The sequence below is a fragment of the Alligator sinensis genome, unplaced genomic scaffold (assembly GCF_000455745.1).
Source record: "Alligator sinensis unplaced genomic scaffold, ASM45574v1 scaffold388_2, whole genome shotgun sequence".
Lineage (NCBI taxonomy): Eukaryota > Metazoa > Chordata > Crocodylia > Alligatoridae > Alligator > Alligator sinensis.
This window is the reverse complement of record NW_005842102.1, coordinates 2,196,310-2,209,449: the sequence shown is the minus strand read 5'-3', so window position 1 is coordinate 2,209,449 and position 13,140 is coordinate 2,196,310. Positions and strand designations below refer to the sequence as shown.

The 13,140-nt window shown below is 55.4% G+C and overlaps 1 protein-coding gene and 1 long non-coding RNA gene across 4 annotated transcripts in view; both read right to left on the bottom strand.

The window, feature by feature from the left end:
- Positions 1-9,945, bottom strand: part of PLPP7 (phospholipid phosphatase 7 (inactive)) — a 15,280-nt gene extending 5,335 nt beyond the window's left edge. The window contains exon 1 of one of the 2 annotated variants that reach the window (XM_025204927.1): positions 9,213-9,945. In XM_025204927.1, coding sequence (XP_025060712.1) covers positions 9,213-9,663 — 451 coding nt within the window. In that variant the 5' untranslated portion in view covers positions 9,664-9,945. The remainder of the gene's footprint in view (positions 1-9,212) is intronic. The other variant, XM_006024383.3, reaches the window with a different exon arrangement.
- Positions 5,713-7,665, bottom strand: LOC112550410. 2 transcript variants are annotated; one of them, XR_003094234.1, is made up of 3 exons: positions 7,255-7,665; positions 6,739-6,858; positions 5,713-5,901 (listed from the first exon to the last, which is right to left on the bottom strand). It is a non-coding gene; the product is annotated as an uncharacterized LOC112550410 (long non-coding RNA). The 2 variants fall into 2 exon arrangements; XR_003094235.1 differs by having other exon boundaries at positions 7,300-7,664.
- Positions 9,946-13,140: the final 3,195 nt, after the last annotated feature.

Genomic DNA, 13,140 nt, shown 5'->3' with positions numbered 1-13,140 from the left:
AGGGATGAAGCACGAGCAGTGCCCTTGCTCTCAAGCATGGCACAAGGGAGTGGGGAGCAGCACTGGATGCTAACCCCAACTCCGGAGCCCACGTCGACTCAGAGCACTTTGGTGTCAGCCCAGGTTCACCCTCGGGCTTCGCTTGCACTCTCGCTGTGCCCTGCCTGCCCGGCGGAAACACTACGCCAGACTGACTCAGCAGTAGGTTGGCTCTGATCGTGTCAGCAAAGCACCCACCCTTCAGAAATAGATACACATGGTGCCGTCACTCAGGGATCATGCGGGCCAGGCTCCAGTCCCCTGCACCTCCCTGACCTACATGCCCGCTTGGGCCTAGGCTGAATTGCTTTCCCCGCTTCACTGGTTCACTCCTGCAGCTCAGTGCAAGCTCTGTTCTCCAAGCTGCCCAACCACAGGCCAGGGGAGTGCAAAAATAAAGGGTTAGCACCCCAGCCAGCTGCCCCATCCCACTTGCAGACGGTGCAAGTGCATCCGTTTTGTGTGGGCAAACCCCGATCTGCAAATTGGTACCTGCACATCTGTTCCACCCCCACACACCCCTAAAATGGAGATGCAGGCAAATCCTTCAGGCCTAGATAACAGAGGCCTTGAGAAAATCTCCTGTCTAAGAGCCCCTAGAGAGGTCTCTGAAGAGTTTGAAACTGCTTTGCCGGGCTGTGCTCACACAAGCGCGGCTCCCCAGGGACCCAGAGACAAAGTTTCTCAGATTTGCAAGAATGACAAGTTGTCACCTGCAGCAGCAGCAGCGTGACTGGCAGCTGGGACAGAATTTTGCTTCCACCGTCTTCATGGCGCCTGTCCCTGTAGCACCCGGGCAGCGTCAGACCATTGCAAATGCACGGTAAACCTTTCAAGGAACGGTCCCTGTTTTCCCCCATGCCTCTCACCTGTTTTCCTACCAACAGACACATGCACAATTTCTCCCGTGACCCAGATTTGCTTCAAAGTGAAACCCTCAAATGTCTTGCGCCCAGATCTCCCCCCCACCCCCATGAGTGCTCTGCTGCTCTACTCTGCTTTGAAAAATTGCCCAAAATATCAAATCCAAGCCCAAACCTGCCTGTCCACAGTGGTTCTGGCATCACACCTCACCTTGGGTTTTCAATAGCTATAAGCTGGGCTTGGATGCTCACCTAAAGTGTTCGCGGCAAAATGAATAGGAGCCATGCGGGTAAATGCAAGCGTTGCTAAGAAGGAAAGGAAAATGAAGCATCTTGATCCGGCAACTTCAACCACTTAAAACTTGCAGCGTGTGAACATCAGCGAGGAGGCCTCCTGCCCGAGCAGGAGCTGGGATCAACCCTGAAAGGCACTTTTACAATCTTTGCATTCTCCTATGCCCGAGGAAGGGTGCGTATGCCCGAAAGCTTGCAACTAAAGAAAATGGGTTTTTTTTTGCAAATATCTAGTTGGTCTACTCAAAGATGTCACACCTCTACCATGAGTTCTGATTCCTGTATCGAGAACAACGCTCGTAAAGGAAGTGTGAATCAATGGATTTCCTCCTCTGAAGGACCTTCCCCTTTTCGGATGCCTTGAGGTGTGAGTGCTGCTGCTGTCCCTTTCTGGATGGGTTCTGAAATGGATGAAGGAGGGCAGACCTAAAGGAAGAGCAGCGTTCACTCCCACCCGTCGGGACCAGATGAACGTCTCAGGGGACTCAGCAGATTCCAGCAGAGCTGCTCCTGCAAACGAGTCATCAAGTGATCCAGGCTGAGAAACTACCGGGGTGCGGGAGTGAGGGGAGGAAGCCAAACAGCTTTCCGCCGGGCCTGTTGTGGCATGCGTGATTCACACGAGACCTTGCAAACGAGGATGAATGATAGCGCAGAACCGAGGAAAAGGCCCACGCCGGGACTCAAGGCTCAGTTTGCAACCCCCCCAACCCTAACCCATCTGCCAGCCATCTGGGGAGAGGGAAAAGGAAGATAAAAGGCCAAAAAGGAACTTGTCCAAACAGGAAAAGCTGACAATGAGCTCAGGAAACAGCTTGAGACATGTAGGGACGTGGGATGGACCTCCCGGGCCATCAAATCCAGGCCTCTGCATTCACAGGAAACCATTTATGAGAAAGGGTCCACAACAAGATCTGCTCCAGCCCCTCATTCATGCCACAGCCAGGGAGCACCGCAGAAACCTCCCCGACAACGTGCCACAGGTAATGAGCAGGGGAGACCAAGACACTGCTGACACCACACCACTGCAGCAGCCAGTGATCCGGGACCCGCCCTGCAACAGAGACAGCCCTGTCCCCTGCCCAGTCCCAAGGGCCTTTTAGGGCCCGGGCACCCCAGACAAGTACTGTGCATTATCTGTAATTCATAACAAAACACAGCATCTCCAGTCGGAGATGATGCGAGGTGCTGTATAAACACGGAGTTGAAGATAGTCCCTCCCCAGGACGGCTTGCAGTCACCGCTGCTGTGATAACACACCGCCAGCCTTGGGCGTGCTTGGTTCTAGGTCCGCTGCTCTCGTCCTGGTGGCTGTGACCCCCAGGGGGTCCATGAAGATGCTTTCCTGGGTTTCAGGACAGTTTAACAGAACCTGAGTTTCTGCTTGTATTTAATTTCCCACTCCCCAGTTTTTAAAACCATGCTGTCTCTGGCCCCCAGCCTGTGAAGAAAGCTCCGCACATATAACCGGCCACAGAGAGGTGGCTCCTTGTCCCTGAGATTTTCCATATTTTCAACCAAGACTAGACAACATGATAGGCCCCAATTGCTGCCAGCTCTGGGTGAGGTCAGTGGGGGATGGAGGAGCACGGCAGCTCTGAAGGCCAAGCCCCCCATGTCTGGACTTCCTTCTCTAAACACAGAAGGACTAGGGTTTGTCTGAGCCCAGCGTGAATGCTGCCGACAGCCATGCAAGGTGCGAGGAACTGAAAGCACCAATTCATTGTTCAACAGTCCAGGGCATTAGGGGTGGGGTTTTTCCCTCGTTCAGCTGTAATGGCAGCAAAGGACTCTGGAAAATGGGGGTCGTGAAAGGGGGAAAAAATTTATGGGAAGAATTGGTGTTTGGCACATTGGACTCGTCTGGTCATAGGTGATTACAGACAGCTCTGGGTGAAAACGCCAGAGGCCTAGAAAATCCCATGCCCTTGGGAGCTGGCCAGCTTGTATCTTAGAGCCAATTATTTAGCACGGCTGCTCCCCAGATTGCTCTGCCATGCAAGGGCTCTGCAGTTACTATGGACAAGGAGGGGGTGCAAGGGTGCATACAGCAAAACCCCCTTGACAGTACAGATGGATCAGCAGTCTGGTAGGGCCCTGCTAGAGCTGCTTGGAAACCCTGCCTAGTTTCTGCTCCAGCAGTAACCCAAAGGGCTTTCCTCACCTGCCAGGGTAACAAGCAGGGAGCAAGGGGGTCTCACGCTGGAAGCAAACATGGAACTGAGAAGGTTACTGTGCCCAGAGACCCAAACCATGAGCTCTCTCTGCATTGCCTGGGGATCCACCCAGAGCTCTCCCAGCCCCCAGCCTCCTCGCCCCACATACACCGGGCTCAGAATAAAACCAGGGATAGATTCCCAGGGATAGTTCCCAAATCCTGGTCAGGAGGCTATAGGGGACCATCCCAGAGCATCACCCCCCAGTTCCCTCCCTCTCCTGCCTGCCCGGGACTCCAGAGATCTGAACAGTGGCTCTGCATCCGGGGAACAGACTGAGCAATGCACTCCCTGACCTTTCACAGACCTTCAGGAAGGGGGAGGCACTCCCCTGCCCCATCCTCTCGGGCTGGCGACTACCAACCCCCAGCTTGACGCAAAGAAGCTGCAGCTACATCTGCACTATTCAGCACTGTGCCACCTGACAGCGATAAACACCTTGTGACAGTGCCAGAGAGCTGACCTGCAAGGCTGGATGCGGGGCTGGTCACGGATCAGCTTTGTGCTGGCAAGACAACCTCAGAGCAGCGGGGAGCACAATGAATAATCTGACCTGGCCCAAACTCACCCAGGTCTGCAAGGAGCCAGGCAGCGTGCTTCCCCACGTCTGGTTCAAAGACCCGACGTTACCAGCTCAAGGCAGGTCACGACCAGAGCAGTGCTGGATAGAGCCTTATTCGTGGCAGCATTTGGGTTCAACTTCTCTGGCACCCAAGAGCCACGTCCCTGGCTGGTGCAGAGCAGCAGAGCGCCTTGGGAGCCAGCGGCACTCTGCCAGCCTGAAGAGCTGAAAATCTGGCTCCAAATAAAAGAAATGACTGGATTGCCTCTAACCCACCATCTTCTCTCTCAGCAGCCCAACTGCTGGCCAGCTTCTCCCCACCAGGGCCTCCCTCCATGCAGGAGAGAGATGATCCAGCAAGATCTGAGTCGGGAGGCAGGGAGAAGAGGAGAAGGGGAGGATGGGGAAGGTCTAGGCCAGTGATTCTCAACCAGGGAGTCGCAGCAGCCTGGGGTGCCCTGAGATCCTTTCATGGGTGCTGCGGGGTGTCACGCAACGTTAGCACTGGGAGGTGTGCAAGCATGAGTCACAAGACAAACCCAGGGATTTTGGAGAGGAATCCCCAGTGTTAAAACCATTCTGACCTTCTGTGGCCCGAGTTCCTTGCCAGAGAAGAATTGCTTTACTGTTTTTCTGCAGCCAAAAAAGCCAGAGAAAACTAAAAGCTGGCATTTTCTGCAGAAGTCTAAGAAGGTTAAGAACCAGTGGTTTAGGCTAATGCACAGAGCAGGGGCACTGGGCATCGGGGCTCTTGGCTTTTGTGACCAGTCTAGCATGCTGTGCCCCAGAGCCCAGGCCCCCGCTAACTTGCTCCTTGTGTAAGCATTTGTATCTGTGCAAACTGGGTGTGAAATGCAGGAGGACTGCATACCCACTCTGGACGGTGCCTTCACCTGCCCCAAGAGCATGGCCACAGAGAACCAGGCCCTGGACAACACACAACCTGATGGGACAGAGCCCAGCATCACCAACAAGGCCTCCCCCAGGCAGCGTTTTAACCGAGGTTCGCAAGGCTCCTTGCAAGCTGGCTGCAAAAACAGCCGAGTATACATGAAGGGCTGCATACACCATTGTCCGAGTCCTTCACAAGAGAGAGGATATTTGTGTCCTTGGCCCCAGCAGGGATGAACCTCCGGCACCCACGCACCTCCAGCCTCTGCTTCCATTTATTACAGCCTCCAAATGCCCCTCGTGGGTGGAGCCCCTGGCAGTCCCTGCACCAAGCCCTCTGTGCTAACCCATGTGGAGACAGACGCAGGACGGGATCCCATCCCACTCCTATTCCCAGCCTGGCTCAGCGTGGCCTTGAACAAGACACCTCCTTTCTCCTTGGCTCTGTTTCTCCATCCATAATGCAAGGAGGATGCATCAATCACCTCCTTCCCTCCAGCAGGGTTGTAGGACTTAACTAAACTGCTGCAGCCCCTGGAGACCCTTGCTTTAAAAGGCACTGTAGCAAGGTGTGCTGTTCCCATCACAGCGCTGTCCCCAGGAGTTCAACCTTCTGGAGTCGGGACTGGAGAAATAGCATAAAGAGCCAGGGAGCTGGAGCATCCAAAATTAGGAGGGTGTTTGAATGGAGGGAGAAGGCAGTGGAGAGGGAACCAAATACTACCAGGAGGTAAGGGACAGCAATCTTTCATTTAGACTTGCAATGACAGAGGCTTTTCAACCCATCAGACCCAGGCAGAACAAGGTCCAGGGGCTTGAATTTGAAGCCAGACAAACAGACTAGAGAGAAGGGACAATTTTTTATAACGGTGAGGGTAGCCCGCTACTGGAACTCTTCACCCATGACTACGGTGGGTTCCCCATTTCTCATACATTCAGTAAGGATTAAACGGGGTCCGTTTGGCAATGTCCTATAGCCTCTGCCATCATGGAGGTCAAACAAGGTGATCACAATGGTCCCTTCTGGCTTTATAATCTGCAAAGATAAATACGGAGCCCTTTGTGTGAGGTGGATCAGAACCAACCCCCCCGATCCCATCCCTGTCAGGCTTCGAGGAAGCTTGACTATGGATCTGGGCTGCTGGACCCTGTGCTGGAAAGTCTACTTTACTGCAAGTCCTAACCTAGTTTTCCCCGCTTCAAGCCTCATGCTGGAGTCTGGCGATCACCAGACCTGCAGCTATCAGAGGAAGCCTGTGTCAGGACTCTGGGGCTCTGCTTCGTGACTTCGGAGATGGTGGGATTGCTAATATTGGCACAGCCTCTCCGGAGGCACACGCTGGCTGGGGACAGTCCTTAGCATGGGGAAGGCTCCTTCCCTCTTCTGATGCAGGTGCTGACCCTGCTGCTTTGCTCTCTGGCATTAGTCAGAGGGGATAACGTGCAAGGGAGCCTGTAAATCCCAGCACAGAGGGCAAGCATGTAGGACAGCACGGGTCTGTTGGGCCAACGGGGGGGAATCTCACCCCACAATAGGGACCTGCTCTCAGGGGCAACGGGTGCACATCCCAGCACCCCGACGCTGAATGCTTCACCGTGCCTTAGGGAACCTCCTACCCCGGGCACCCCAGAAGGCTGCAGCCTTCACTCCATCTGCAGCCACGGCTCTGCCAGTTCCCTGGTCCCGTTTCAGCAGCCTCCTAGCTCCTTCGCTTTGGAAAGCCTGATTGCAAATCCTCAACCAGCGCTCGGTGACGGGCTGGCTCCCTGCCCAGAGACTGCATCAGAAATTCTGCTGGATGGCTCAAACTCCAAGGGGACGGGGGGGGGAGGGAGGGACAGAGGGAAAGGTGGAGGGGCACGGCAAACACACCTTTCCCTGCTTCTCTTGCCCACCAAAGGTCAGGGCAAGGCCAGGACGAGCCTGTTCTGTTCAAGCCCGTCCCCCCAAGGGCTTTGCCCCACATCCTACCGGACTGGAACTGCATACGGGCTGAGAAAAAAACAGAGTGAGTGAGAGAGGATGTCAGGCCGCATTATCCAACACAGCTGATTGCAGAGCGGGGCAGCCTGCGTGCTGAGCTCATCCCCTTCAAAAGGAGAACTGTGAAAGCGGAAAGGCCACTGGAATACAAAAGGATGTCCTACGAGACTATCAAAGCCACCAGAAACAAAACCTGAAGCAGGGGAACAAGTGGACAGAGCCCCGCTGGATCCAGCCGACCTCCCTCCTTCCTCCCCAACCAGTGCTCTTATGCCACCGGACGGGTCCGCCAGCCTCCCCTGCCCTCTCAGACCTTTTAGCCTGGCACCGCTGAGATGTGAAGGCCCTGAGCACTCTATAAATAGAGCTCGGCTTTTCCACTCTTGGGTTTCTAACTGGCCAAACCTGCTGTATCAGGGATCCCGCGGCACGTGACAGTGGCAGGTCTACCAGGGAGATGCTGGTGTCGTGACAAGCCGGGAGCAGCCAGGTGAGATCAGGCAGTGCCGAACACCAACTCTGAATGGCAAGCGCCATGCCTCCTGTCACAGACTGCTCACGATCACAGAGCCACCCAGCTGGTGGCAGCTTCTCTACGCAGTCTTTGAGCAGATGGAAAGATACGGCGGAGACATTCTGTGGGTTTTGTTAGCTAGCTTTTGGTTTGTCAGTGAGAAAGAAGATGAAATATGATTTTTCTGTGGGTTACCAGGATGGAAGTAAAGGTTTTGGGGAAGCCTCACAAAATAGCACCATAGCGGAGACCCCCAGAGGTGGGCTTGGCCAGCCCAACATCCAGCTCCCAGCAGCTGCATGGCTAAGCGCATGGCAAACCCAAGGGCCGCTGCGCATTTGGAATTGCAGCTGTGTAACAAAAAAGGGAGAAACTTAGCCCCCAACCACCCTTTTTTTAAGTGACAGGTGAAGTTTTTTGTAGCTATCCACAGCATCACAAATCCTCAGGTTCCCAGGACCATCCCGGTTCAGGAGATGGCCAGATGTTCAGCCCCTTGACTTTAGGCACTTGCTGTGTGGTCTTCATACTCCTCTAAAAGCAAAAGTGTGACCTGAGCTAGAGATGCCAAGAATCAATGACCAATTAGCTTTGGATCAACCCCTGCCATCCTTGCCTCTCCCTGGCTTTCATCTCTATCTGGTGTTCCCACCTGGGAAAGAAAAGCAGCTGGGCTGCCCCTTTAAAACTCACCCCACGCCATCCTCTCCCTCGCACGGGTGGGCCCCTGGCAAAGGTGTGGGACACTCAGAGTTCATAAAGCTCATTGTCCCTCTTCCAGCCCTTCCCTGCAGGTCCTCTTTACTTGAAAAGCTGGCCAGCTTGTGCTTATAAGAGCACAAAACAGCATCATAGGGTTAGGGTCAAAGAGCAGGGGCCAGAACTGGGCTTGCCTACATCTCTGACCAAGGGAGAGCTCAAGGGTGACATCTCTCAGACCCGAGTCCTAGGAGAAGGGGGAATATGGAGGAGAGAGCACATGAGCCCCAGGTCTCAGACTAGGAGTCACCTGGTTGTCATGGGCCGGAGACCTGAGGAATGATTCACCCAAGTCTCACGTCTTGTTTGGCCTAAGCTTTAAAAATCAGGCCAGCTACTGTGGTCCCTGTGAATGGGTTTGACACAATTCAGCATAGAGACAGGGACAGAGAGAGCTCTTTACCCAGGCCAAGCACTCAGGCACCTGGCCATGGACACCTGCCTCAGGCACTAGGTGAAGAGCTGGCCATCTCAGGTCTGATCTTTAAGGCCTGTCCCTCAATCAGCATCCCTTGGTCAGGTTTAGACACTGAACTTGGCAGCAGGGACCCCAGGGACCTGACCCCTTTGTGAGACAGGGCAGTGGGTGATGCTGTGGGGCACAGCCATGCAGGAGGGAACGGCGACTCCACCGCGGGGCCTCTGGGGAGAGGATCCAGATGCTGTTCCAGGAGGGGAGCAGGGGGCACAGCAACATTTGCCAAGACAGCACTGAACTCGAATGGCCCCAGGTCCCCCTTGACTGACCTCCCCCTCCCTCCCTTCAACCTGAGCAAGACGGACGGAGCTTAAATAAAAGGATCTCACGAGCGCCACGGTCTTTGTACCCAGAGCGTGGTCACGAACCATGCCTCACCCACGCACGTGCCTGCAGAAGCCAGCAGGACCCCTTGTACAGCAAGGCGTGCCTCAGAGCAAGAGAGGATGGCAGAGCCAGCCCCATGCTCCGTGGGGTCCCTGGATGGCCAAGACATGCCACAACCCCTGGAATAAGGCAAGTGGAGGGGAGGAAGCGGAGGAGGAGGGAAGGCAGCTGCCCCTTGTGACTAGGGGCTGGGCTTGGCGGCTGGGGGTGGAGAGCTCGACTCACCTAGCAGCAGGTTCATGAGCACCTCCTGGCCAGCCAGCGTGCTGCTCTTCACCAGGCAGATGAGCGTGCCCCCGATCCAGGGGATCCCGTGCCCCGTGATCCCGATGAGGTTGATCATGGAGCGGGCGCTGCCCCAGGACGAGGCTTTGCTGGCGCACACGCCCAGGCGCTTGGACATGCAGATGTCAATGGCCAGCAGGGAGTTGAAGGCGATCCCCTTGAAGGAGGGGTTGAGCTGAATGCAGTCCTCCTCGGGCAGCTGCTGCGACTGCCTCCGCTCCTTGGTGCCGTTGTTCTGGGAGGGAGCCGGGCCCGGCTGGCTGTTCGGCTTTCGGCTGGAGCCCCTGGCCTCCTGGTTGCCTTTCAAGGGCTGGTTCAGCGAGAGGAACTCGGCTCTGTTGAGGACATTGTTCCTGTCTCTGGCTCTGGACCGGCTTTGGGAGGCTGGCATTGCAGTCTCTGGAGCTGAAGCCTGCTCTCGAAAACCGAACAGGGGAGAGAAATCCCTCTTTCCCCTCCCAATCCACTCCCCCCTCCCTTCCCTCAAGAAAGATGAATTTGGGCAGCTACAAAAAGCCCCTTCTCATGCCGTCTCCCCCAGCACAGACTGCAGCTGTTAAATATAGAGTAAGGAATGCACATGGCTGTTTACTTCATGGGCCTAGCAAGCTTGGAGAAAAAATTAATGCCAGGCTGAGCAGCCACTCCAGCATCAGAAATAAAGGTTAAACAGCCAATGGATAATGAGGAGAGGAGGGGAATGCTATGTGCCGAAGGTTGGTTGCTTCTGGCCTAGTCTATTTAAATCTTCCAATTGCTTATTCCCCAGGGCTGCAGAGACGGCTGGGAAACGTAGTTCTTGACTGTGATGCTTCAAACCAGTTTAAGGCAGGAATCGGAGCTGGGGAAGTGCCCATCCAGCTCCTCTCTTTGCCAGGGAAGGGTTCCCTGTGGTCTCTGTGCAGCCTGGCTTGTAAGGTCTCAAGAGATGAGGACCCCAGGTCAGGTTTCCCTTTTATGTAGTTTTATGCCACGAGTTCTCCTTTGGTGCTGCCGTTTGGGTGCCCCCAGTACCTCCCTCCCTCCTTGGGTTAATAGTCCCTGTTGGATACTCCTGCTCCCATACTCGCACACACACTGCCGCAGCAACCATTTCATTCGCCCTCCAGCCTCCAGACCCTGCCAGCAGCAGCACCTGCCTTCTGACTAGGGAGACATGGGATTGCTAATGAATTCCCCTCCCCTGCCCCAGCGCTGAGCCTGGCCTAAATACAGCATGCATTCGTACTGTGTCAGCCAGAATTATCTGATGCTGTTCACAGCCCATGACAGCCTGGGCCTATGAACCCCAGTCACCTGCGCGGGTTGCAATACAGGCTGCACCGAGTGCAGAACGGGGCACGGTGAGGACCTACAGTGCATGGGCTCCAAAGAGAGCCCTGGAGCCAGCGGGGCTGACCAGTGCAGCAACAGGGTTTGGTAAACCGCTGCCAGGGAAGCCATGTGCCATCGGGAAAGGGATCCTGAGGTTGTCCGAGGAGCAAGCGTGGACCGACGTATGAGGCCGCTTCTATTCTCATACCAGTTTAGCATTCGCCTAACTCCAGTGGCTGCCTCCAGATGAGGGGCCCCCAACCCACGGCTTGCAACAAGACCTTGGTCCTTGGCCACAAGACATGCTGCTTCCCACAGACATGCTTCTCACTGGGTTGACAGGGAGACCATGCACCCCACTGCTGCACTTCATAGCTCTCTCCTTCTCCAGTGGTGCCTGGGCCCCATCTCTATGGATCTCATGGCTCTTGGGACCAGAGCCCTTGTCATTCAACCTGTGAGAGACAGCTCGCTGACACTGCCCTGAGTCTGGCACTGCTTGGGGAGGAAAGGGACAGAGGTTCCTGCATGGATGTCCCCCATCCCTCCCTCAACCGCCACCAAACCAGGCTGAGCCTGCTGGAGAGGACTCCTTTTCACCAGGTCCACTACTGAGGGTAACACAAGAAGGTTTTCTCTGCCTCAGTTTCCCCATATCTGGATGGTGTGAACTGCTTGTGTTTGTAAAAGCTTTTGAATTTCTCAGAGCATGGATAATGGGTGCCAGGCACTTCTTGTGCATCCACATTTGTGGGTGCAGATGTCATCTATCCAAACAAAAGCTAAGACATAAAGGCACAGGCTTGTAGAGGCACATAGTTGCTCTGCTCCCACAGACATCCAGGGGAGCCCGGCATGCGTCTACCTTGAACAGTCTTGCCCGAGTGCGCAGGAGAGCTTAAAGCATCTGGGGCCTCCTCAGTGACAACACAACTTCACACTTCTTTTGCACCTTCTCTCTGAGGCTCTCCAAGTGCTTAATAAGAATTAATTAAGGAGCCAAAGAGCCCCATGGAGGGAGGAGATGCAGACCCAGTTATAGACAAGCTGACATGGAGCCATTAACCCATGACTCACTCAAACAAATCAGTGATGGAGCTAAGAGCTGAGGATCGCTGCTTCCTGGTCGGAGGAGCACAGCACTGGGAAGGGCCTCCTGCTCCAGTGTGTCTGCCCCCTGTATTCACAGGCACCCCCTTCCTAAGGTCTCTGCCATGTCTCCGCTTTGAACCCTCACCTCAGTGATGATGCATGATATTCAAAGCACCAAGGACACCCTCTAACCTGCCCTGGGTGAAAGCCCCGGAGAGGAGGATCCTGCCCCAGCCACAAAAGGAAAGCAGTTAGTTAATGGATGCTTAGAAGATCATTGTGCTCAAACCACTCCACCTGCCCAGCCACACTGGGATCATGCAGCCTCTCTGCATCTCTTGCCCTGAGGATCTACCATTGCGCTGTGCTGGCATCCAAGCTGGGGGGAGAGAGGGTTTCCACTGGGCTGCAGCAAACTTCTTCTTCCCTCCCCAAATGCTTATCCCGCCCTACCAGCCATGTCCCCATGTGGCTTGGGAGGACGATTACAATAGATGGGGGAAGGGCAGCAGAGGAGGGCAGAGACCAGCCCGCTGCTGACAGGGATCAGCTTCCATCTGCTCACGGCATTCTTGCCATATCAGACAAGTCAGCACCCCCCTTGCTCCCCGCCTGCCAGTATCCAGCACCGAGGTTTGGTGGCATGGGAAGAATTTCAGCCCCCGTGACATTGGCCAGACGGATAACAAGAGTCACTGCTTCAGCTGTACTGCAGCTGCCACTTACCCTCTGCATGGACCAGCCGCTCCACCGCCCGTGGCAGGGACCCCGCTGTCAGGAACACAGGACTGGCAGGGGCCTCTCGAGCCATTGAGTCCAGCTCCCGGCACTTGCAGGCAGCTTTTGTCCAAGGGTTTCCCCAGAATTGCCACGTCAAAACCTCGTGTACAGCTTGAGCCTCCAGGCAGGCCCTGCCACACAAACTTTGGAGAAGGTGGAGAGGGATGAGGGCCCTGCCGCTACCCCATGGCACCCTGTGCTCCTCGGAGCACTGTGCAATGTCTTGGCAGCGCTGGGCTCTGAGCAGCTGCAGGAGGAGGCTGAGATGCATCTCTCGGGGCTGTGTTGCGGAGGAAGGGGGTGCTGGTTACCAGGTAGCTTTGCTCACAGACCTGTCACAGGGGGCAAAACAGCTCATTGAAAGCAAATACTGGGAGTTCACTCTCCCTCTCCTGCCAGCCCCTTTCCCAACACAGGGGGGAGCTTCTTCCCCTTGCACACGAGCTGCACTCAGGTATGCGCCTGCACCCATAAGTCCAACTGAGGAGGTGGGGCACAGCACGGACTTGGTGCCCAGGGTCCCCTCCCAGGGGTGGAGGAGGATGAAGGGAGAGGCAGGCTGCCCGGTGTTTCTTACAGGGAGGTGGGAGGAGGAGGCAAGACTGGCTTTACTTTTAGCAGCCCTGAAGCTGCGCCACCTTCAGCCCCACACGCAGGAAGGCTGCGATGCCCACTGCAGTCT